Raw genomic sequence first — 25427 nt, 5'->3', positions numbered from 1 at the left:
TACTACTCCTGCCATCTAGCGGTACGACTTGAAATGTGCTGCGCTGTGAGGCGGCACATCTCGAGGCCCCACTTGCGGGCCTCCAAGGTTTTTACATGTTATCGCAATACAGGCGAAAGGGGATAGAACAAACGGCGGAACGTTTTACAGCTCTGGGTTATATGTTAACAATCACATTGCACTTATCAAGGCGGTTATTGCCTGTGGTAAGTTCAGGCATCCCTCCAATAATGAACGTGATGCTCCAATGGTGATATTATCACGTATCTGCACATCACTCGTATATGGTGAATGGACTGGCGCCTACCAAGGTCACGGCCTGGGTGCGCCCCTGGTCGTGCCACAAGTGTTGGCCGGCGGCCGTCACTCGTCAGGAGGCCGGCGGACGCACCGAATGCTGTCTGCTCACACACCTGCCGACCCCCCGTCTAGACCTCACGGTGAGTTCATAGAGTCCGCGACCGCTGCCCGTTTGTTAGCGTCAACGATGACGTCGGTCTGCAGTGCATGAATAATGTGTATCAAGATGTAGCATCGTTTGGCCCAGAAGGTATGCATATCTATTGATATATTTCATAAAAACGATATTAATTTCCTGGCACCAAAAGTCAACGATTGTTGTACCAGATCTCACGCAGTGAGCAAGGAATGATATTTTCTCTAATAAGCGTCTCGGCGCGTCTCTTTTCCAGCGGCGCGTCTGAAGAACCTCGACATCCTCCCTACGGCTTAGGCGACGGCCGCTGACCTGAACGGTACGGCCGACCTCCGATGGGTTCAGCCTGACCTCTGAGTGTCTAGGCCTGACCACTGATGGCTAGGGCCAGACCTGCGCATAACGTGTCGAAAAGCTGCCGCGTCTCGAAAGGTTGGAGGACACGAGCGCACCACATCAGCTGACCTTCCTGCAAGGCATCATCCCAGCACAGCAAGGCCCACTGACCTGACCTGCAGTTCGGAACAGCGAATGCACAACACGGAAGCCAAGTAACAAAGTTCTCCGGCTGCCACCAGATAACTTGCGCCCGAGGTCGTACAGTCCATCACTTTGAACGGGGCAGGACGTTTCTCCGAGAGTTCAGCGTCCTGTTGTCACCATTGCTCACACCGAACGTCTACTGACCAGGTGCCGTCTCTAGCCACTAGACTCCGGGTCTTCATCCGATCGTTCACCTCCAGCCGTGTCGGGGCCGGCCGGCGGCTGTCGCGGCCGATGGGCGCCCTGCTGGCACCGACACAGCTGTGGCGTCTGGCGGCTCTCCTGGCCGCCGTTCTGCCCGCGCTGACGCTGGCAACCCTGCTGGTGCCCTACTCCGTGGGCGTGGCGCACGGCTCACTGCGCCCGCTGCTACCCACCATCAGCGAGGCGGGTCTGTGCCCGCTGACGGCTCCGCTGTTCAGTTGGCTGGCCACCGCAACGGCCGCCGCCGGCGCCATCAGCGCCGTCAGCCTCTGCGCGCTGCTGGAGCGGCGCGGCGAGCCTCCCTGCTGGAGCCGGCTGGTGCTGGCGCTAGGAGTGGTGGGAGCCGGCGCCACGGCGCTGGCCGCCCGCGCGCCGCTCGACCAGTACCTCTCGGTACACCTGTCGGCGGTGGCAGTGCTCGGTCTGACCGGCGGCGCCATGTGCTGTGTGCTGACCGTGCTCACTCCGCCCAGCCAGCCCCGGCTGAAGGTGCTGCGCTGGGCGCTGCTGGCTACGGCCGCCGCCTTTGTAGCGGCGTTCGCCGGCGTGCACCTGGCCAAGCCGTCCGGCTACCAGGAGCTGCAGCTGCGCGCTGACTCGGCCTGTAATGTCACGGTGCTGGCCGAGCTCGGCTGGCGGCCCGGCACGGCGCCCTTCACCATCCAGCTGGTGATCGCCGCCAGCGAGTGGAGCTGGCTGATGCTGCTCAGTGTGTTTGTGGCCACATTCAGCGGCGAGCTGCAGCGCCAGGCGGACGAGCTCACTACGACCGAAAGATGACCGAGGGATGCGGGACGACAGGGCCGCCCCAGCACAGTGATGCAAATGGGGTTCACGAGTGGCCATAAATACGAAAAAGGCCCAAAATTCAAGTTCACTTAATCGACTAAATCGTAATATGGTCAGTCAGGCAAATGTTTGGGGTGTCTGAAAAAGTATGATTTTAATGTTTTTGTCAAAACCGGCCTCGTGTAGGATTGTCAGAAGTCGAGACATTTTCGATGTCGTAAAATGACTGTCAGGTACTTGAAATTCAAGTGCCGCTAGCGTGCGTTCATGTCATACAAACTGCAAAAATTATACATGAAAATGATCCCCCAAACCTGCTGCTTCTAATGCTACGTCATAAAAAAGCAGTATCTATTTTGGTTTGGCGGTGAGCCAGGGGAGCAATGCCGCTTCAACCCTATTGGCCGTAGTGTCTAACGGTGGCGGCCATATTGCGCAGACCAAGAACCGGCCGCCGCCTGTGTTGAGGAATAGGGAATTCGGGACCTTGATTTACGTTTGCGGCCACCATATCCGTTACGTTCAAGTTACGTAGATACGAAACCCGGCATCTTACGCAGAATTGAGTGGGGAACACGATCGTATCTTCAGAATTCCTCAAATTCACTCGCCGGACCTACATTTGCCCCGGCCGAGGGGGTTGATTGAACCCACCTTGCTAATGCGCCGCTAATTAAACTAGAATTAAGCGGTAAAGTGGTCGTATGCGGCAAAGTAAAATGCAGAGTGACTGGTAGGAACCCGCTGTAAGGGTCTCAGGTCAACCGGTGACCTCTGAGGTCAGGTCAAGTGATCAAAGGCATGGGTTCGGTTTTTGGTAAATAACTTCGCCAAAAATAGCCGTAGAGCCGCGATTTTGGCATCATCGTGTTCAGCTAGCTCAGGCGCATCGAGTGATATACTTTTTGTTCGGGTCAGGTCAACTTAGGGTGTTGACCTCAGGTCAAGGTCAGGTCAGCACCCCCAGGTCACGAAGTTGGTCGAAAGAGGTCATGTCGCATATCATTCGATTTGGCAGGTCTTCCTGAGTCCATTGGTGGCTTTCCCAACTCGCTAGCTCAATTTGATCGGGAGTTATTGAAGAAAAGGCTATGACCCTTGTGACGTCACAGATGACGTCACGCAAGGGCAACAGTGCAAATGTGAGGCATTGGACCTTGCAAGGAGTGCATGAAATCACGATTCTATATGCTTGAGATAGTTTCAGATCATTCCCGGCGCCAAAATAGCAATTTCCATATTTCCCCATTGACTTATAAGGGTTTAACGTATAAGTTCCCTGTAGTCGAGGATTTTTTAAGATGTCATCTTGTTCTCCACTCAATTCTGCGTAGGATGCCGGGTTCCGTGTCTACATATCTTGAACGTAACGGATGCAGCGGCCGCAAACGTAAATCGAAGTCCCGAATTTCCTATTCCCCAACACAGGCGGCGGCCGCTTTCTGGTCTGCGCAACATGGCGGCACCGTTGGACACCATCTGGCGGCCGATGCGCATTCCACATTATAGAGTTCAGTGCGGTGAGCTAACTATTTGTAATCATGTTGCAACCGCAGTTTTTTACCAGAAAGATTTGCTTTCAATTCACCTACAGCACTTCACACAGTGTGTGCCCGTTAGTGCAACATATCATAGCATTCCCTAATCATTTCTGAGTCGCATCGTGAAAGAATTAAGGCGCTAGCACAGGGCTGACCGGCGCTACAGAAGTTTTCGTCCGGCACGGTCGGGTCAAGGTCGGGTGCCGCGGCGCAGCGGGCCGCCGCGCCGCCGCGCCCGGACGCCGCGCGGCGGCACCCACGCGCCCACTGCGCGCCCACTGCGGCACCCGACCGCCCGGACAAAAACCTCTGTAGCGCCGGTCAGCCCTGTGCTAGCGCCTTAATTCTTTCACGATGCGACTCAGAAATGATTAGGGAAGGCTATGGTATGGTGGACTAACGGGCACACACTGTGTTAAGTGCTGTAGGTGAAACGAAAGCATTTTTTTTTCTTAGTAAAAAACTGCGATTGCAACATGATGATAAATAGTCAGATTACCGCCAAAGCGAATGAGATACGGCTTTTTGTGACCCAACATTAGAAGCAGAAGGCTTTGGGGATCATTCTCATGCATAATTTTTTCAATTTGTACGAAATGAACGCAAACCAGCGGCGTTTGAACTTGCGAGTGTCTGACCGTCATTTTACGACCTAGAAAATGTCACGACTTCTGACGATTATACACGAGGCCGGTTTTGACAAAAACACGAAAACCATGTGATTTCAGATGCCCCAAACATTTGTCTACTCGGCCCTATCGCAATTAACTCGATTTGGTAAACTTGACTTTTGGGTATTTATGGCCACTCGTGAACCCCATTTGCATCACTGTGCCCAGCGACCGGTGGCACAGTGCTCAATGGATGATGAAGTACAGTAGAGTACAGGGAAAACAATGAATCCGCGCTAGTCGAGGTGCTCGGAAGTTGTCAAAGGCACGCGTCGGTCGAGGCGTTCGATGTATCACAGCGAACATATGATGTGTGAATTCCAAACAAAGTATTCTCGTCCCGGTGGTGCATCTGGTGAACGCATAGGTGCATATGCATTTGACGACCTGTGTTGTGTGTGCAGTGCAGTGTCAAGATGAAGACCGCTGCACATGCACAAGCGCCCGAACATGTTTTTTCGAATAATACACCAATCCGCAGAGCTTGTGGACTCTTCTATCCCGATAACACATTCTGCAGAGATAATTAATATAATTAGGGGTTCAGCCCATAAGACGCATCTTGATAAGGACATGCTTGGTACTTTCACACAATTTGCTATGGTCTCTGCGTCTTATTTCCCGCCGGCCAAAGGACCTGCATTAGCTCGCGCATGGCTCAATCTGGATAATCTAATAAGAGTAGATTACATGGCATTACGGTCAGGTCGATGCCCGGGCCTATACGGTCGGACCAAGGGACACGGGTCGATATCACAGCGGATTTCCCCAACCCCCATGCAAGACGGAATTTTCCCCATTACCCACGAATATCATTTAGTTATCATATGTAGACGAGAGTTTTCACTCTAGTCTACATAGTCTAGTGCTGTCTATGTAGAAAAATGTACCGGCAAATGCACATTACTTCTCAGATGCAGAGTCGTTCTTTCGCAAAGACCGTTTACACATGGATATTTGTATTTACACACAATGGCAATGCATACATATGAATAGGCGGCGACTGTGCAGCAGCTGGCAGACAGACGGCCGCGCCCGGCCGCCGGCCACCTTCCCATGGCTCCCGGCAGAAGGCGCGCGGCCCGACACCCGAGCCGAGCCCGTCCGACTCGCGGAGACAGCACTAGGCGACTGGCGACCGGGCGCCGGGGGACGTATCACAGGGGCGGTCGGCCCGGCCGGCCGCCGGCACCTCCGGTCACTTCACCAATCCGTTCTTCTTGGCCTGGATCTCATAGATGAGCAGCCGCCACATTTTGACTACGAACACGTCCGCCTCCTCATCCAGTACCTGTCGACGGAGCAGGAGCGAGTCAGGGAGGCCCTCAGACACCGATTCAAGGAGCACTGCATTCGCGAGACGGGGCAGGTGATGAGAGCGAGCAACGCGTTAGACATATTCGGTAAACTGGCGGGACCGAATATTACAGAGTCGTATTTCGCACGGACCTCGGTACGCAGTAGCTGGTACCTCATGATATAGAACTACATCTGCCTGGCAATGTCAGAAGAACCAAGCAGGCGGTGATGCGTAGGGCTTACGCCAGTCAATGTCATAAAAATCGAAACCCCTGCCACACACGAGCGACTGCTTCCAAAGCTCTAACCGGGCAGGGTTACATCCGCTAACCTCATGACACATAACCCCGCCCCTACCAAGCCATAACACCCCCTCCCCCCACGCGCGCGCCTCTCGGCGAGTGCGCCGCTGTCCGCAGAGCGCGTCCGCCGGTGACGGACGCGCACCGCTCACACAGCCGACGGCCGCTCACTCTGATTATGATAATCCCGCGGCCGGCGGCGGCCGAGCCCGCCTGCGTCGTTGACAGCCCAACCGGATTACTCGCGGAGGAGGGAGCCCGGTGCCGCGCATGGGTGGAGACTGATACACAAATAACGCGACCGGGGAGACGACCGCGAAAGTAGGGAAGACAGAACGCACGCACGACAGGCTCGACAAGAGGACGAACGCACGACAGGCAGCCGTAACTGCAAACTTAATTATGTTGACTTATAGTTATTTCAGCATGAATCTTACAATGCGCTAATGTACCTGTCCGCCCTCCCTGTCACCTTCAATCAACAGTAGATCCACTACGGGTCCATCTCATAGAAAAATCAGAGAAGAACACTAATGCGTGGGGTCCGTCTACCGTAATAACCGCCTTGTTTCCTCGCTACATTTTGCCACCCCTTTCTCACCGTTTGCACATCGTCCAGAATGGCCTGCGGGGTGCTTCCGACCAGGATCTTTGAGCAGATGAAGTCGACCAGAATCGGCTCCGGCTCGCCGATGTACTCGGCGATCTTTTTGTTGATCCACGGACGTATCCGCCGCTCCATCAGCGTCTGTGGCGTCATACAAGTGACGTCAAACACGAAAGTGGATAGTTCTTCAGTCTGTGATGTTCCATACGGGGAGGGCGACGCTAAACGTTCGTTAGGGAACACTATTTAGAGCGTTTGTCAGGATCGCGAGGAACACAACAGCAAGATGATCAAAAAGCCACATAATCAGGCAACAAGAAAACGATCAGAACTGTCCCTGATTGACTCGAAATTATGTTAAAATAGTAACCCGAACCACCCACGTCGGCCAACCAGCTAGTGTGTTGTTTTATCCACTCAAACACCCAGCTTACATCAGACCCCATAAAAATAAGGTACTTGCACCGCACCGCTCCTGACTCCGCCACCGGCCGCTATAACTACTCACGCTATCCACGGCGTCCCAATCGACCGTGTAGCTGAACAGCTCCTCTTTGCTGGTGGGGATCTTTTCGATCAGCGACTTGACGGCTCGCTTCTTCTCCTCCTTTTTCTTGGTGTCGTCGTCGTGATCTGCGTAGGGGAGGTGGGAGGTTAGGGACGGCACGGGACCCGAGAACAGTACGAGCGCAGCGAGCCAGCGATGAAGGACAGCGACCATGCAAAAGTCGTAACAGCCGCGGTGCCATCTAGAATGAAGGCAAAGACCGCTTGCAAGACAAAAAAAAAATAGTCGTAAGAAAAATGAAGATGATTGAAATGGTTTCCCTGATCTCCAGCGATAGAAGAAAGTGAAGTAAACGCCGATCATTAAAATCTAGAGGGAAGCTGTAGTGATGAGCACAGCGGACAGCAGTGCAAGGCAAGTTTCAGGGTGAGTCACAAAGTACATACACCCTCCTCCCGTCGGACTCACCTAGCGGCACCAGCTTCCGCCTCTTCTTCTGGTGGCCGTCGTCGTCGTCCTGGTTGAACACATCCTTGACGTCGAGCTTCTTCTTTTTGCCGGCGGCCGGGGGCCGGGCGGGCGCGGTGGTGGCTGCCGCGGCGGCTGCCTCCAGCTGTGCGGCCGGCGTCAGAGGCGTGGCTGGGCCGCGCGGCGTCACGTCCGCCGACCGCGACACAGACTCTGCGGCGACAAGGAGTACCGTGAGGGAAATGACAATAAAGGCACAAACATAACGCAAAAAACAGCAAGGAGTATCATTGTATTCCCACACTTTTCCCAAGTTAACCACCGGGAGCTCATTGGACAGTGGACACCAATCATAAAGTGTGCAGAACAATACCCTTGTAATGTCTCAAATTGTCTTATCCCCAACTGGTGTCGGTGACCGAGCACCACCCCGCCGTCGCTGCGCCTCTCACCTGCACGGCTCGACTGGGGCGGACTCGACTGGCCCATCAGACTATCCTCAGCCGGCGGCAGCGGTGACGGCGAGCGGCCGCCATCGCTCGAGTCGGCCGCCTGTGGTGGCGGCGAGGGCGGCGCCGGCGCCGGCGGCGGGGTGGCCGCCAGCTCCACCACCTGCGGCGGCGGCGACGGCGGCCGCTCGGGCTTGACGCGCAGCTTGGGACGGTACTGCTCCTCGCGCTCGGCGCGTTGCTGCCGGACGGACCAGGCGGGGTGTCACCGGGTGGGCATGGGGGAGTCGCAGATGGTCTAAGAATGGGTGATCTGAGTGAGACTTGCCGGGCGAAGGCCTGCTTATCGATAATTATCACAAATAAGAATTACACCATAAAACACATGATCATGACACTCAATACACAATTCAAATAAAAAGAGGGAAGCTTGACCATCGTATCACATAAAAATGGAAACACCCCAGCCTCACCAAATGACCTTCCATGGTAGGCAGCCAGGCAGCCTCACTGTCACGGTTCTCAACCGCCTCCGCCATGCCACTCACCCGCTCGTACTCTGCGCTGGGGTCGTTGTGTCCCTCTGCCTGGATGCGCTGCCGCAGCTCCTCCAGCTCTTCCTTCTCACGCTGCTGGTCGCGCGTGTCCTCCTCGGCCTCTCGCTCGCGGGCCGCCAGCCGCCGCTGCAGCTCGCGGCCCTTGTAATACTTGGCGTCATCCTTCTCATCGTCATAGTCTTCGAGGAACTCTTTGAGCTTCTTGGCCTCGCGCTGAGCCTCGTGTTCGCGCTGCTTCTCGCGTTCGGCCTCCTTTTTCACCTCGCGCTGCCGCTTCTGTTCGCGCGTCTCCCAGTTACGAAGACGCTCCTGCAGGGGGAGAGGCCAGAAAGCGCAACAGCGAGCGGGTGATAAATGGTACCGCATACCATTTACGGTCACCCACCAGTGTCTGCATTTCAAACCGGGGCCTATCCATCAGGTTCACATCCCACATGATTAAATACTTCTATGAATATGGACAGACGTCTTATATAAATACAATTGCAACTAAATACAAATACCAAATTGACACTAGCGCCCTAAACACTGTCAATTTATGCTGCAATAATAATACTATATCACACCCCGTATCCCCACCGAAAGCCACAGCGGCAGACGTACCTGATAGGCGGCCTCCTTCTCACGGGCCTTCCGGTCGAGCTTCTTCCTCTCCTTCGCCTCCTCCTCTTCCTCTTTCTCCCGTTTGAGGTCGCGCTCCGATTTACGCGGGACGGCCGGCTCCTCCTCCCGCTCGCGGGACCTGGCGGCCGGCCCCGGGTGTCAGAGCGGGGATGGGCGGACGGACGGCACGGCGGGCGCGGTCACACGGAAACCACAGTCTTTCAGTCCGGCCTCCATCCCAGCGCAGGGCAGGGGCTAGAGGGAGCGGTGAGCTGCAAGGCATGGGCAATCGCTTTTCACTCAATAGCGACGAAGGATAGCAAATGCACGGTGCTATATTTTGCAGTGAATGAGTCACGGGATCAACCATGATTCAACCATAAAGCAGCCTCTAACGTCCCCACACCTCAATGCTGCCATCTGGTCACCCACCTGGTGCGTCGTTTGTGCTCCCTCTCTCTGTCCCTCTCCCGCTCTCTGCCCGGCCGGACGCGCGATGAGCTCGTCGAGGCCGCCACCGAAGTCGTCTCGCTGACCTGGCTGCGGCTGCGCGAGCGGCGGCGCGGCGGCGCCGGCGGTGGCGTGGCGATCCGCTCTGGTCGGCTGCGGCTGCGACTGCGGCTGCGGCGACGGCCGGCGCGCGGCGAGATGTCGCGCTCGGGCCGCTCGCGCCGGGTGCGCTCCTTCTCCTCCTCCTGGCGCTGCGGACGGGCCGGCGGCCGGTGAGCGGCGGGCGGCGGACGGCGGCGGCGCCGGCGCCGGGCGCGCCCGCTCACCACGGACGCCCATCCGGCTCCGGCGGCCGCGAGAGGCACGCGCACACACGGACACACACGAGCACGACACAGGCGAGTCGAGTGGCGACAGGGCGGCCAGCCCGGCCGCGCTCCCAACTGGGCGCACACAGCACCGGCGCAGGTCGTGAGCATCAGAAACGCGATCGGTTCCCCAAAAAGGAACACAGTGAAAAACATATGATGGGTGGAAATTGATAAGCTTAGAGGTAAACGCAAGGAAAACAAGATGTAGATATAACAGTCATTCAATCGAAATTAACACAACGGCTAAAAGATAACCACTCATATACCTAAACATGGCATTTCATTGCCAATTCGTCTCGATAAAATGACCGATGAATCTTATAGCTGTTGACCTCTCTAACAGGAGGCTGGCCTATTAAAATAACAGCTTTAGATGTCACGTTGGCAGCAACTCCCCGCCAATAGGGACCATTGACATTACCCAGGATAACCATGCAGAGTGACGAGCCGACACTCTGCCGACAGATTATGCTCGTAATTCAAAAACGGAGGACTGGGCACAAAGCCGACCACTCCGCTGGCAAATATCAAGTTTATCCCTACGCATTCCAAGCTTATCTATTCCGGTATACCCCGTGTAGTTTTGTAGATGAAAATCAAACACAGGGAGCGGGCAGGGCTGGCCCCCCGTAGCTACTGCTCGAAACACAATAAAACAAAACAATGAACACAAGGTAGTCTGTGTTTTGGCGATTTGATGAGACAAAGTGTGTTTTCACTGGACGTTTTACTCAAGAAGGTAAACAAAAAAGTTGCTACGTGGTGACGTTTTCGCAAGAAGTGCGAAGTCTTCAAGTCTGAATAATTACAATAGTGTTTATGGTATTTAAGTAGTGATAGAAGTTGCTTGGATGATAAAGGGTACTAGCAAATTCTAATTAAAGTTCATTAACTTAAAGCTAATGAAAGTACAAAATAATTGTCCCCGGGGAATCGTTTCAGCTTCTGCAATATACTAGTAGGTCAAAGCAAATCACGCAGTATGTCTAAAATTTAATCTTCCCATCTAAATCGTGTCTCGCAAGTTTCTTACGTGCGTGAAAGGTGTATGTATGAAGACAATGCCAGGCCCGGTACCGTCCCTGTGCGTTTATATATGTTGTGTGACTGGGCGTTCTGGCTCGGTGACAGTGTGTGTGACAGTGTGGGTCATCTTTGTTTACCTGTTGGCTGTGACATAGCGGACACGGTGGCGCCAGCTGGCTCGACGAACACCCTATGTAAAGGATAAGAGCGGCCAGAGCCGGCGGGAGTGGCTGAAAGCTCAGAGGGTCAGCCCGGCGGCCCGCCGACGCCGGAGCGTCCGTCGCGGCGCCGCTCCGACACCGTCAGTATGGTGGGAGCACAGGGGGAGAGAGGGCCTCCTGAGGAGGAGCACTCAACTGACCCCGTACTCTGCCTCGTGGCATACATTCTGAAGACCTTACAACAGATAATGGTGTATTAGCTTCAATTATAGTAGAACAAGTGCATGGTTATCATGAATGATACTTTGTATAAACGTAAAGTTTTAGAATTTCCAAAAAGAAAAAGCTGTATTTTAGGTGATAAAGTAGATAGGATAAATGTAATTGATATGGCAAGGAAAAACATTTTCCAGGCTTGATATGCCAGCTAAAGAACGCGAGGAAAAGAACCAAGTAAATGGCGAAACAAACAAGCGTGCAGAACTTAGAACTAAAAGAGCGGCGTCTCGCACACTCTCTTACCTTGAAACAGTCTAAACTTGTGACAACATGTTCAACGCTGAATCTTCGGACACCTCGTTGGTACTTTCACCATAAACCACTAAAATAATTGATTTGTAAATTAGCATTAGCATTTAAGCGACATTTTGCAACTCTTAAAGGTATCTACACAGGGAAAAACAAAACCACAAAACACCAACAAATCAACTGGGGACTGCGAACTGAATCCCGGGGCCCGAGGCAGCGCGACCCGTGGCCCTGGCCCCTGGGAGTGGCGGCGGCGGGGTGCCCGGGAGCGGGACCCTGGGGGGCGGCTGGGGGGTCAGCGCGCTGCTGCAGTCTGCTGGCTCTACTCACCGGACCGGTGGCGCCGCGAGCGGGCACGGGATCTCACACGGCACACCCAACCGAAGCCTAGGTCCGAGAATTGCCAAACTCGCGTCACGCAGCCCCGGAAGACGCCGGCGGGCCGGCGCCCGCCCGGCCGGCCGGCCGGACCGCGGCGCCGCCGACCCGCCCGCGTCCGCACCACACACCCAGCACAGGTGACACATCGGCACACACATCGGCACGGCGAGTACTGACACTGGCGGCCCGGCAGCGGCCGTGACCGCGGCCCGAGGCGACTGAGGGTCGCTCAGCGGCGCACAACGCACACAGCACGCGCGCACGGGCGATACACAACGGTCGGTCGGCGGCGGACCGAACACCTACCTTCATCTGGTCACGGAACTTGCCGATCTCGCGCGAGATCAGGTCCTTTTTCTCCTCCTCTACCTCCATACCCTCCAGATTCTGTCGGAGCACGGAGAGCGCGTTACAGAGAGTGGAGAAAAAGTGACGCATGTCCGGAGACTTTGATAAAGGCTACAATTACGTTACTTCTAACTTTCATCGTGGTGATTTCTTGACAAGCAATAACATCAGTACCTAAAACATAGATAAAGCCAGTGCGACACATAAAGAGCTAAGCCCGTTCAACAACCCAGTGAAAACTTACGAATAATGAGACAGGATTAAAATCTTCAGTGATTAATTATAAAAGTATAGATATTAGATGCACTATGCTTTAAAAGCATATCGGTAACACCAACATGACAAAAAAGCACAAATACAAAAATGAATTGGCGCTCTAGCATGACTCAAAAGAAGATATTTAGCTTTCAAAAACTAACACAACTTCTAAAAACGTTACCACACAAACATTACGGATAAAAATGACACGACATGCACGACGTGCAACAACTTAACAACTAATAAAAAAGAACCCCCTGGTGGGAATCGAACCCGCGCCCGTCGGCCGGAGCCCAACTCACGGCCGGCCCGTCCTCCACCGTCACGGCCGACTTGCTGAGCTCAATAACCTTCTCCTGAGCCCTCTGACGGCTCGAGTCGCGGTCGCCTGCGGGCAGAGGGCAGCCAGTCTCCGTCAGGGGTTGTGCTGGTTATGTGTTGAAGATGCTCCGGAGCGCAAGTTGCTTTCGGATTGAGCCAGTATGCCAGAAACACGTCCACACAAACACACCTCCCAAAACACACAGAAAAACATACACGCGCGCGCACTGGCGTGCTCCCAGGCAAAGACGCTAAAAAAATCCGAGGATGACCGCGACGCCGATCACGGAAAAGCTCGACACTTTATTATTTCAAATAATTCGGGAAGACTTTTTAAAACCAAAACCAATGAAAACAATCAATATGAAACCCTTCTTTTCTTTTTCACACACAGTCTTCTTTTTCGACAGCACGCCATTGTCAGTTTAATAATTAATTGGAGAGCAGTAGGGTGTACCAACTATCAAGGACTTTTTGCCAAATACCTCCAGACCCCAAAGGGGTCTGGAAAGGTGGCAGGATCAGGTCAGGTTAGGTCTAACTGTACTATTCCAATTTTTATTTAGAAAATCGCGCAGCCTAATAGACAAGTTTATCGGAGCTGTTGAAAGTTTTTTTTGTACTAGTACAAACACACATCAGAGCTTTAATAATGTACAATAATTATCAAAAGCCCAGTTTGTTTAGAACATCTGGCGAAAAGTAGAATAAAAAAGCTGGTGAAATGCACAAAAATGCGATGGATGATACACTCCAGATACACATGCCTCACTAAACATCCACGGTAACAAGAAGAAGCCACAGAGTTGCAGCTAACGGCTTACCCACATGAAGGATAGGTAGTGCCTTCTACAAGGCAAAAAAAAGTACTACATATATGTGAAACTACACAGAACATTCAAAGATAATATGTACACGGAACAGATGATAAAAATAGACGGGTCACCCAAAAGCACTTCAAAATGTCCGTGCCAGCCACAACCAGAGATGCAGCTAGTTGCAGTCAGGAAGCGGCTTGCTTGTTGCTACATCTGATGCAGGAACAGACGTGCCGACACAAAATCGACCTATCGAAGAAAGCGCTAAATACACGCAAAACCAAACATAGCTATTAGCTATGTATGCAAACCACATCAACCAAACAGCTGAGAGAAAAGCGAGCGAGCGCCCGCCACCGGCCTGATTCAGGCCGGGCGGGCGACACGGTTAGGGCAGGGCAGGCAGAGGTGCACGGGCGGGGGCACGGGCGGGGGCGGGGGCGGGTGCTGGCTCACCGCGGTCCGGCCGCCGGCCATCCGAGCGCCGGGAGCGCGCGGCTCGCTCACCGTCCGAGCGCCGGCCGCGGTCGCGCCGGCCGCGCGGTGTGTAGCTGCTCATGTCCTGCGCGTAATCGGCCAGAATCTGTTGGATTCGCTTCAGTGCCGACTCGTCGTCGGCCCGCATGTCCGCGTCCACGTAGTCGTCATCAGCGGCTGGCGTCTCGTCCTGCAGCGGCGAGCGGCGCTGGCTGCTGCGCTTCTCGCTCTGACAAAGGACGCGTGAAACGGTGTCGGGTGAGATTGTAAGCGCAGTGCAGTGGCATGGGAGAGGTGGGATGAGAGGGCATGGTGAGAACAGTGCGAAAAGGGTACCGGAGGGCGTCGTAGCGACAGTTTACATGATGGTCTGAATACCGTCCAGCAACAGCTTGAATGTCTGAAGCAGTTGTCTGAGTTCAGTCTAAAACGTAGATGCTAGCAGAATCGTGTCAATAAAAAAGATAACAAAAATAATCGGCAGCTTTAAACTTCCCATAAAGAACAGCAAACAAACAAAAAATCAAGAGAAAGAGAGAGATGGGGGAGAGAAAGAGCGAGAGCGAGAGCGAGAGCGAGAGCGAGAGCGAGAGCGAGAGCGAGAGCGAGAGCGAGAGCGAGAGCGAGAGCGAGAGCGAGAGCGAGAGCGAGAGCGAGAGCGAGAGCGAGAGCGAGAGCGAGAGCGAGAGCGAGAGCGAGAGCGAGAGCGAGAGCGAGAGCGAGAGCGAGAGAGAGAGAGAGAGAGAGAGAGAGAGAGAGAGAGAGAGAGAGAGAGAGAGAGAGAGAGAGAGAGAGAGAGAGAGAGAGAGAGAGAGAGAGAGAGAGAGAGAGAGAGAGAGAGAGAGAGAGAGAGAGAGAGAGAGAGAGAGAGAGAGAGAGAGAGAGAGAGAGAGAGAGAGAGAGAGAGAGAGAGAGAGAGAGAGAGAGAGAGAGAGAGGATGGACAAATGTATCCATACAACCCGTTCGGTTTGTGCTTACTTTGTACTTTTCCAGCACCTCCTGCGTTTTTGAGTCGACCTTGGCCACCAGTTTTTTGTCGGACACATCCAGATCGTGTAGCAGTCGGATGGCGCGCAGCGCTGCGTCCGGGTTACCGAACTCGCAGAAGCCAAACGCTGCGGGGATAGAACAGGTGGTGAGTGGCACGACGGAACGTGGACCATCGGTAGTCCTCTTGATATGGCCTAATCATTAGGACATAATAAAAGTCACCGACATGACCGCTATCTCGTCTTGAAAATTACTATCAGAGAATATACATTCAGTTGGCAGTAGCTAAGCACTTGTAGCCAGTCGTAAAAAAACACGCAGTTGGCAAATAAGTTCACAAACTACTATAAATTCGTCCACGCACAGTTACGTAGCTTACCCTGCAGCTTTCCAGAGGCGCCCTGAACGCGCTTCCAGTTGTGCACGGTGCCGCAGCTATTGAGGATGAGTCGGACCATACCGTCGGGCGCACGCTCGGTAATGTTGCCTATGAACACGGTGACCGGCGGACCCAGAGGCTCCTTGGTGCGGCGGCTGAACGCTGGCTGCGAGCGGTCGGCGTTCAGAGGTCCCCGGCTAGACGGACGGGGCGAGCGGGTACCGGTCAGTGGACGGACGGGGCGAGCGGGTACCGGTCAGTGGACAACTGGTGAACGTGGGGGGAGGGGGTCTAACAGGTGGTCAACAAATGATCCACGGTGGGGGGGGGGAGCTGTATCGTTTGGACAGTTCACTATGAAAATTATAAAATTGTTGCAATTTACTGGTCCATAAGCAACGACGAAAGAGCATTACATTTCGTAGTGGGCTGATAAAAAAGTAAACACAAAACAGTATGATATAAAACAACACTGAACTTTTAAATACTAAGCAATCCAAGAAGGCCTGACAAGTTTATCCCCTAAACACACAGCTATTCCCCTAACAAATATAACACTTAAATCACCATGAACCAATCATAGACTAAGTCCTATCTACAGCCTCCACAAGCACACGCACCCGTGACTATGCGTGCGACAGGTGCGCCTTATTCCACCGTGTCTCTCCCGCTCAGTACCTGTAGGTGGTCTGCGGCACTGGCTGGCGGTTCGGCCGGATCGGCAGCGCGGCCCGCTGGGCGAACATGACTGACGGCACCAGCGGCACGGCCTGCTGCATCAGAGGCTGCATGGGGTAGGCGTGCTGCACCAGAGACATGGCCGGCATGCCGGGCATCAGCGGCGGTCCGCGGCCCGGAAACGACATGGCCAGCCCCTCAGAGCGTCAGCGTCCTCTCTCCACCTCTGTCTGCAGGCAGAGGGAACACACAGATGTCAGGTGATACATACATGCCATTGCCCAAATAAGGGTGAGTAAAAACACAAAAAAATATTCATATTATAATGCAGAACCCCGCAGATTAATGTGTATTGGCGAGAAAACATTACCAGGGAAGTTTTAGCCTCGTAGAATGAGATCTTCAGCTTCGGGATTTGTCCGTATCAAAGTGCCAGGCGTTGCAGTCTCCAATGGTGGAGCGCGGTTGTGGGCGGTGCGAAACACCGGGTGGCATGAGAACTATCCTCCGTTTACTGGGTTGCGGGCGATGCCAAACACCAGGGGGCATGAAACCTATCCTCCGTTTACTGTTCAAGCTAATAGATGGTGCTTTATGGTGATGAACGACGCATTTTCGCTATGCCTTTGGCGTCTTAGCGTTTTTATCTCTAATCCTAGCCTCATACCAATCATCTAACCTGACAGCAGTGCAGTAAACAATGTCATTAGTTGTGACCATCTGCACACACCAGACTGGAACACATCCACACACTACGCCAGACGCCCGTGAGACCCTCTTGCGATTCGGCACAAGCGTTTTGCGCTGAAATTTCTACATGATTCGCGCCAAATATTGGGAACCTATTTGTGCCAAAATTAAGCCACTTTTATATAAAGCACATGTGCACATCTACCGATCAAGGCTATATCGACCAGACAGAGCATTCCGGGGCTTGGACGCTCTCCCCATGTTTGAGCATCCGAATTTTTTATTTCCATGAAAACCCAATACTTCAATACGCTTTGCGCGCTGTAGCATCATGCCATGAAACAAGGCCGGAGCCAGAAGTTCCCGGGCCACAAAAACGGCGGAGCGGTGCGTCCGAGACTGGCGGGAAACAGCCAGAGGTCCGGACAGCGGAGCAGCACGTACTTCGGCACATAAGCCTCTTCTCTGCATTCTCAGCGGATTGGAGACAGCTGATTCAGTGCATGTACTAGAACAAGCGGCCCCAGCGGCCCGCTCTCATCTGGTGCACCGAAATGGCGTCCTCTCAGTCCTCTCCGGGGTAGGGAGTGGCAGTGTGCTCCCGAGGAGGAGACCAAGGTTTTTAATTTACTCTACGAACTAACAATTGCGGCAGAACAAATCCATTCTCGCCTCGGGAATTATCGTGATGACGACGTCATTAGAACAAAGCCTGGTTGCGGTGCTGACTGGTATGTCACATTAGCGAGCAGCTGGTTTGGATTGCCAATCAGAACGCTACTTTGGGAAGACGTCATTGGTTTTACTCATACGAAAGTTTGTTGGGGCGATTTGATCAAGGCTCGTGAAATTCGCACGTGACATTTAGCATTCTTGGGCGGAGAAGTTCCGAACGTCACGTGACCCATTATGCATTCCGGCGCCCCGTTTTCACCGGCGTCCGTCTATTTGCTCATTTCAAACTTCCGGTACAAGTGCGCGGCGCGGTCCCGTGGTGAGCATTGCTCAAGCGGTAAGTGAAACTGAAATTGGACGGGAAATAATTATAGTGATATGAATGAAGGGTATTAGTATACATTAGGTCCGAGCGGACAATTGTGACGCTGTTGATACAAATATGTAACAGCAAAAAATTTAGGTAGGTGTTAGGTTAGGTTAGGTTGTAGGTTTGTAGGTTTTAGGTTTGTAGGTTAGGTTAGGTTAGGTTGTAGGTTTGTAGGTTTGTAGGTTTGTAGGTTGTAGGTAAATAGGTAAGGTTAGGTCAGGTTTGATTATGTTTTTTTTTCCAAGACATATAAGTATCATTTTTGGATTCAGGATGTCAAATAATGTAAGAATATGAAAACTTTATCTTTTAACAGTCACTCTGACTCAATGTATACTTTAACCGAATAAAGTCCCTTGCATTATAATTGCCTGTGGGTTCGGTGCGGATTATTTGGGCTCTCGGCCCACTTTGGTGCGGATTTTCCGGCTAAGTTTGAAGGGTTGGTGCGGATTTTGAACTTGGGCCGGTGCGCCCCGTCGACCTGCGTGCCATACTTTGCAGTCTGGCCGTCATGGGCCTTTATTCAACCGTAACGATACATTTGAAGTCAAAAGTGTACCCAAATGAATCAAAAAATTGATTTCATGCCCATATTTGTTCATGGCTCCTCCCACCAGAATGAAATTATTGATGCCTCTATATTTTGATTCCAAAAGTCTAGTTTGCCCAACTGAGCACGCGGCTATTTTTTTTTTGTTGTTGTTGGTAAAACTGGCCTCTGGGCTCTGGTCAAATGTCTTGCAAACAGCCTCGCTAACCTATACCATAGTTTATCTATGCAATCTGAATATTGTTCTTGTCCTTGTTGGATTCCATATGCAATCTGAATCATTTACCTACATTTACAAATAAAATTGAAATACCTTGACCTCACCACTGTTTTTATTAAGTAGGTAATTTAACTCATTTATCTTTTTAAAAAACTCACCGGTAGTATGCAGCGAGCACCAAGAAAGGTAGAGTTTTTTCACGTGTCACCTTTCAAACGTATCATTCACGCATGAAAGCAAATATTTATAAATAGAAAACAATTAGATGTGAGCATCCACACTCCTCCTCTCGGGCATGAGAAAATGAGTATGCGGCGATTGCGACGCAGAAAACATGCCGATTATCACAAAATGGCGTCGAATCGTAATGGGACACGAGTGGCAAATTAAAGCAGCCTACACTTAATATATAAGGGTGCGGTTATTTTTTCTCATCTTAGTTTGCTATTTTGGCGCGATTTTGACAATTTCTGGCGCATTCCACTTATTTACTTTAGCGGCCATAGGGCAATGGTTTACTAACGGGAGATGTGATGAATTACAGCAGCAATACTTGAAATATAAGGAAGAACTGAAGCAATTATGATACCTATTATTTTTTATAATGACAGAAGGAACGTGGAAGAAAAAACATTTTGTGCAGCATGTGAAAACAAGGAATTAGAATGAAGGAAGGGCTGCTACTTTTCATGCTCCCGAAACCAGCCATCTCATCATCATAGCATGGTAATGATAGTTAAAGGGACCCTCCCACCTTCAAAAAAGTTAATGAATTGGCATGAAAGTGATGTCGCTCGGTTCAGAAAGAGCAAAAACGAATATCTACCAAATTTCATCGAAAAATATTCACCGGTTTTCAAGATATTAGACTTTTACTTTTGTTTACTTTTTGGGATCTCCGCTGTTCCTAGCGACTTTATTTGAAAGTGCGGCATTTGTTGCGCGCAAACAGCATATACCACCGCGTGCTACAAAACGTTTTAGTCAAACATTTAACGGACGTTCGAAAGCCTGATGACGTCATCAGATTCCCGTAATGGTTAAGAGATAGGGACCACGCTGGTCCCACCCTGCAAGTAAACGGAAGAAATTTCTTGAACACCATAAAGCTGCGGGGGTTGCGACCAGGATAAATGGTGGTTTCTGAGCCTGGCCGCAAACTTGGCTATCTCAACTCAAAACTAATGTTAAGGTGGGAGGGTCCCTTTAAAGTTTATGTTAAAAAAGAATAGAAGGAGCTGCTGCAAAGGTCTTTGTGATGCCTCAAATCTGTTAAGTCAAGTCAGGCATGCTCTTACAGACTGAACGTTCAAGTTACGAGACCCCATCATACTCCAGTGGCTGCATGGTGCTTGAGCTTGTCAAATACTGAAATGTTTTGCTCAGAAATTGTTTGCTTTATTGGTTTCTTGAGTTTCACCAGATAAAGATACAAGGTTGGCTGATTTGGTGTTAGTTATACATATTAAAGTGCACTGTTTGTGACAAGATTATGGAAATTGTAACCCCAATAATGACATTTCATGCTGTCAAAGCTATGATATGTTGCCTTGAGTTTGATATCAGGCAAACATGGATTGAAGCTGTTTTCTAAAAAAAAAAAAAAAACACTGCTTTTTAGTAACTTTCATCCCATAATTTGTATTTATTCAATCTCAGAATGGGAGCAAGGCTGAATCACAATTATCTTTTGGGAAATGCTCTACATAACTGCATTGCTTTTATTTTTGTGGCATAATTTTGTACCTAATTCAAAGACTTTCTCTGGTGTAGTTTGTAAGATTGTTTGAACTTCTACTTTCTGACCTGCTTGGTGCCACTAAGTCCTGCAACCTATTTGGCTTATTTACCCATCTCTCTTGCCATTCCTACATATTTCATGTCAGTCTATTGCATAAATATTGTGTAGTTAACATACATCATGATATACAAATGAATGGTACCTATAGAAGCTCGATGTGGGTAAATGAGAACCAATGAACCTATGTTTTTTACAATGGCATAAAGTCCTCTTGTCACGGCCATGGATATCACAGAAGATTTTGCTGAACTGCGCAAGAGAATCCTGTGCAAGGAAATGTTTTGCATGATTTAGCTTAACAGCATAAATTTTATTTTCCCAGTTGCATTGGAGCTCTGCTGGAGTTTGCTGATGACAGGATGCTGAAGGGCTGAAGCTGGTAGCTCTGGCAGGAGTCCAGTGTCCACCAGCTCAAGATCCGACGCCGCCGCGTCGCCGCCGTGCGGCACTCCGCGGAGACGGGGACGGCGGTCATGATTGAAGACATCGCATTTCCCGCCTGGACTGTCCGGTCGGAGACTGGTAATCCCTCCGGTGAGCCGCACACCGTGGAGCTACTGCACCGCGCGTGTCCACCCGCAGCGCAGTGCCAGCAACGGTGCCGTGAGTGCGACATCTGCGTGCATATGACGCAGTGCGACTGTCACGACTCGCGGCTCAGTGTTCTGTCAGTGTGACAGTGCGGCTCGCGCTCGTTTTAGCGTGGTGCTCTGTTGTATATAACCACCTTGATGGAGACCTATGTGCTGCCGCTTGAGTTTCAATGTACAGTTTTATGCATCAAACTAGCGTAAGTAAATGGCTATCAGAGGTCAATTTGAAGCGCAATTAGTACCCATAACCCAGCTGGGTTGAGCGAGTCATGTGACTAGTCCCGATGAACGTACTGTTTCGATGTCGTCAGTCGTAGACTTTTGTAAACCATTCGTTTCGGAGCTCTGTGTTGTGTTGTTCGGGACCGCAGTTGTTTGAGCAGTTTGCTTTATGCGTCGTACGCTGACAGAACGCTGGTCGTACACAAGCCATGTGTTTCCTTTCGCCCCTAATGTGTTTCTGCGGTACCTATGCAGTTGTAATGTGTATACATTACAACTGCATTACATACATTACATACATTACATACTCTATACACTAAGGTCGACCACTAACTGGTCGCACTTGGTTGTGAAAATGACACTAGCTGGTCGCACTTGGTTTCAAACTGCGCTTGGAAGTCGTGCAATTTTATTTGCATTTTGCAATGCAATTTTGTTGCCGTTACCGTATTGGTAGATTGAGATAGTGTCAGAAGTTGGCCATTTGATGCGTTGTCACTTGTCAGACGTTGTTGCCTTAGTACTGACGAATTGATGGGCCGCGTTTGTGTTCCTGTTAAGAAACGGATCTCAATATAAGGTGATTCAGAGGTAGGAACCTGAATGCATTCGTTCAGACTTTTCATTTTATAGGGATGCACTGCTTCATGAGCAAGAACGAGCATGGCTCTGGTTGAGCGAAGCGCAATCGATATTTGTTATCGTGGTTGTAGACTGTGGCCACATTTACATCACTATTCAACTCCACGCACCAACATTATTTAAACTGCTTGAACCTATACTTCATTTCGCTAAATTTCGGGGTCGTCAACCTACGGTCCGTGGCCGTTACGTTTGGCCAATAACTAGATTTTATACATATTAACTGGTTCATTTGATCACAGCATGATGCCCCGGACAATTTTCATTTGACTCACTGATAATGAATGTGTCCCAGTACCGCACAAACTGAGACTGAAACGGGACAACTCGCTTTTCGAGGTTCAAGTTCATTATCTTCAGATGTTATGGTATGAACTATGGTAAGCATTTAATGATCGAAGAAAATGGTCAGCGTTAGCAGTGCTAATCGGGTATTATGAGCTTTCAGTTATTTCAATATTTGTTTAGGCTATTATTCTTGTGGTATCTCCTGTCAATTTCACGCGGAACATATAGTATTATCTTATACAATCGCGGTAACTACATATTTTCTGCCGGTAGTACTGTTGTTATCATTGATTCGTAATATTTCACTACGAGCGTGGCTCGATTCACATTGTTATTATATTGGAATTCGAGATTTAAGAATGAAAATCTTTTAATGCATTCCAATTCCATCAAAATGCCAATATGCAGAAAAAAAATTTATAAAAATTGCAGCAGTTTTGTGAATCAAAAATAGCTGTAAAATAGGCCTGTATAACTTCAACAACAGTGCGCCGAGAAACGTCTAAAAACGCGTAAACAAAAACTAAGATGTAAAAAAATAACTGCACCCATATATAAGAGACTTGATTTTTACTAATCTTCGTTGAATTCAGGCTGCAGCTGATCGCGTCACCGACGTGCATGGGTAAAGGTAGTTTGGAAAAGTTTTTGTTATTTGAAAATGAAATTGACTGCGCCATCTATGTAAGCCCTAGCCCCATAGACCCATACATAGCCAGTACCTAGGTATAAGCCATTTCACAGCCGCTAGCAAGCCGCTAGCACGTTTACGGTTTTAGGTACCTATAGATATTTATAGTCACCGTGTAGATAGCATGGGCGTCGAAAGCAGGGGGCATACACTGAAAAAAGTTTTTACCATCAATTTACTAAGTTACTAGCTTTGGTAAATTTTACCATCAGCCTACCATCATATTACTACCAGCCTACTATGGTGCTGAATACTATCCTGCCTTGACATGTTGATATTACCATGGTTACGTTTATCAGCTGGGTGGTTTTGTACCCCAGTTTACAAGGTGGTAACCACCTGAGGCTAGTAGATACCCTCGTAAGCTAATATTCCCTACCATAGTAAAATCAACCTTTCCACGGGCGGATCCAGCAGGTGAATTCGGCGATCAAGTCTCCTCCTTTCCATAGAGGTGTTTGCCAATTTTTGATATGTTGGAAGGAGCGTCATCCAAGGACTAGCTGAGACCCTGAGCAATTAATAGTTTTATGGACGAAAGGCCAGAAATTTCTTGCAACAGTTCCCTGGGTGTGCTTCTGCTGCTATGGTAAGGTATACCATGGCAACACCATGACAACACTACACCCTTACTAACAATCCACGTGCGTCTGACTCTGCTGCAGCGGCGCCGCCATGTCAGTTCCGGCCGCGCGCCGGCGTTGTGAAGGTGCTCCGTGGTTTTAAATATTTGAACGGTGATTGTGTGGGTGGTTAGCGTAGCTGACGGTGGAGGATACTCGGAAATAACAAGTAAGTCGTTGTATCTTCAGCATAATAATACTTATCTCACGAGTGCCATTTCCAGCAAAGATCGCAGCCTTTGTTTCGGTTCATGTTGTTGAATTTCCTTGAGACCCTGTTGGACCGGGTAGGGGGAGGGTGGTGGGGTGGGTATCATTAGCCGCGTTCGCAACGTGACTTAAGGCACGCAGCTAAGGCACCTAGGTGGCTAACACCGGGTTCACACCTGGCAACACCTTACGATTGTCACCGTTGTCAGGTAAGCACACTGCTTCATAGCAGTTCTTAGCCGGTGTGACTTGGTCCTTATCTGGCATCCCACGATGCCACGTTAGCCACCTCCGCCGGAGGTAGCTTAGCAAGCTGCCTCGGTCTTCGGGAAAATTCAGATAGCTTACAGTTTTACTCACTCGGTACTTTTTTTATTTTGTTGGCACTTATTCCGCACTAAATCGATAGAAAATTGCCTCCAGGGCATAGCTCGATCAACTGCGCTGCGTTTGTCGAGGTTTGACAAGTCGACGGCTTGTGTCGTATAATAAGGTTGAATGGTGTATATTTTATCAGTCATCGCGTTCATAGTTTGGATTTATTTCTATTATTGTTTTTACTTATGGTATCTATTATGTGATAGGCTTTTATAGTGTGTTTGAGTTGTATTTCGAACAGGAGGTTGGAGTATAGGTGGAGTATTTATAATGCAGTGACAGTGATGGTGCCATGAATCAGGAAACAAATGGATCAAAGTCAAATCGAAGCTACAGTTTGCCTTTTAACTGGAGTGTATGTGAGTTCTTGAGTTAGTAATTAGAATCTGGGAATTAGTGGTTAATGTTCAGTAATGCAATACATTGCTGTAACGTTTTGTATACAAAATGATTAGAAGTACAAATTGAAAAAAGCAGGTGTTGTCCATCTGAACTGCACAGTCACGTGACCCATTTGACCTTCGGATCCAATTCTGGTAGTCAATTCTGGCGCTTTTGTTACCATAGCGAAAAATGTTGCCCCGTGTTCAGTTTTCCTGACGACGAAGATTCTGCGTAATCTGGCCAATGGCGTTCGAGAACCGCGGCCAAGCCCCGCTGATCTTGAACGTGATTGGTCGGACGGCGTGAAGAATCTTCGTCGTCCGGGAGACTGCGAACACGGGGTAAACCAAGAGGTAAACAATCTGTGCGTGGAATGGGGATTGGGAGTGGTGAATGTGTAAGGGCTATGATAGGCCGATTCGTCGATTTTTATTTATACTATTATCCTTATTATATATATTCTGATCATTTTGTTTATGTTCAGGAGTTTTTTCTGTTGATTTAACATCAAAAACGGTGTGTTTTACTGTCAATGCCAAGTGCCATGTTGATATTGAAATTGGGTTACGATTCAACATTCACCGGTTTTTCTATGGCCTGTTGTGCATCATATTATTGGTAATGTGAACATAGGTACTCCATACACTGCTTCTTTTGGGTATATATTAATGTTTGACCTGATTTTACTTCATTTCACCTTATATTGATATGTTCTTGCAGGAATAGTTATCACACCATTATTGTGCAAAATATATTTGCATTTGGTGTTTCGCGGCACTCTGCCAGCCATTTTTGGGTTACATAGAGACATCAACAAGCCTATACCTCCGACACTACCAGAGGTTGACGCTAGCTCACGGAATGCGCTGGCAGCGGCTGGCAGCGCCCCGGTGAAACACAGCCAGGGGTTTCCTCTGTGACA

At 50.3% G+C, this 25427-nt stretch overlaps 2 protein-coding genes and 1 long non-coding RNA gene across 4 annotated transcripts; 2 read left to right on the top strand and 1 right to left on the bottom strand.

The window, feature by feature from the left end:
* Positions 1 to 1213: 1213 nt before the first annotated feature.
* LOC122376930 (DNA damage-regulated autophagy modulator protein 1-like) lies at positions 1214 to 1963 on the top strand. The gene has a single exon (XM_043356915.1). The coding sequence runs from the start codon at positions 1214 to 1216 to the stop codon at positions 1961 to 1963; it is 750 nt and encodes a 249-aa protein (XP_043212850.1).
* Positions 1964 to 5126: 3163 nt separating this feature from the next.
* Positions 5127 to 19051, bottom strand: LOC122376931 (RNA-binding protein 25-like). 2 transcript variants are annotated; one of them, XM_043356918.1, is made up of 15 exons: positions 18832 to 19051; positions 16166 to 16395; positions 15488 to 15684; positions 15097 to 15233; positions 14147 to 14345; positions 12803 to 12888; positions 12201 to 12281; positions 9410 to 9678; positions 8978 to 9116; positions 8366 to 8683; positions 7821 to 8058; positions 7369 to 7581; positions 6901 to 7025; positions 6387 to 6533; positions 5127 to 5475 (listed from the first exon to the last, which is right to left on the bottom strand). In XM_043356918.1, the coding sequence occupies exons 2-15, from the start codon at positions 16351 to 16353 to the stop codon at positions 5383 to 5385; spliced, it is 2430 nt and encodes an 809-aa protein (XP_043212853.1). In that variant the 5' UTR covers positions 16354 to 16395; positions 18832 to 19051; the 3' UTR covers positions 5127 to 5382. The 2 variants fall into 2 exon arrangements, with proteins under 2 accessions (XP_043212853.1, XP_043212852.1); XM_043356917.1 differs by having other exon boundaries at positions 14096 to 14345; positions 18832 to 19032.
* Positions 19052 to 19081: 30 nt separating this feature from the next.
* LOC122376932 lies at positions 19082 to 21900 on the top strand. The gene is made up of 2 exons (XR_006255719.1): positions 19082 to 19399; positions 20797 to 21900. It is a non-coding gene; the product is annotated as an uncharacterized LOC122376932 (long non-coding RNA).
* Positions 21901 to 25427: the final 3527 nt, after the last annotated feature.

Source organism: Amphibalanus amphitrite, unplaced genomic scaffold (genome assembly GCF_019059575.1).
Source record: "Amphibalanus amphitrite isolate SeventyFive unplaced genomic scaffold, NRLGWU_Aamphi_draft 002409F_arrow, whole genome shotgun sequence".
Taxonomy (NCBI): Eukaryota; Metazoa; Arthropoda; class Thecostraca; order Balanomorpha; family Balanidae; genus Amphibalanus; species Amphibalanus amphitrite.
Note: the sequence above shows the minus strand (reverse complement) of the source record. Positions and strands in the feature narration are given on the sequence as shown.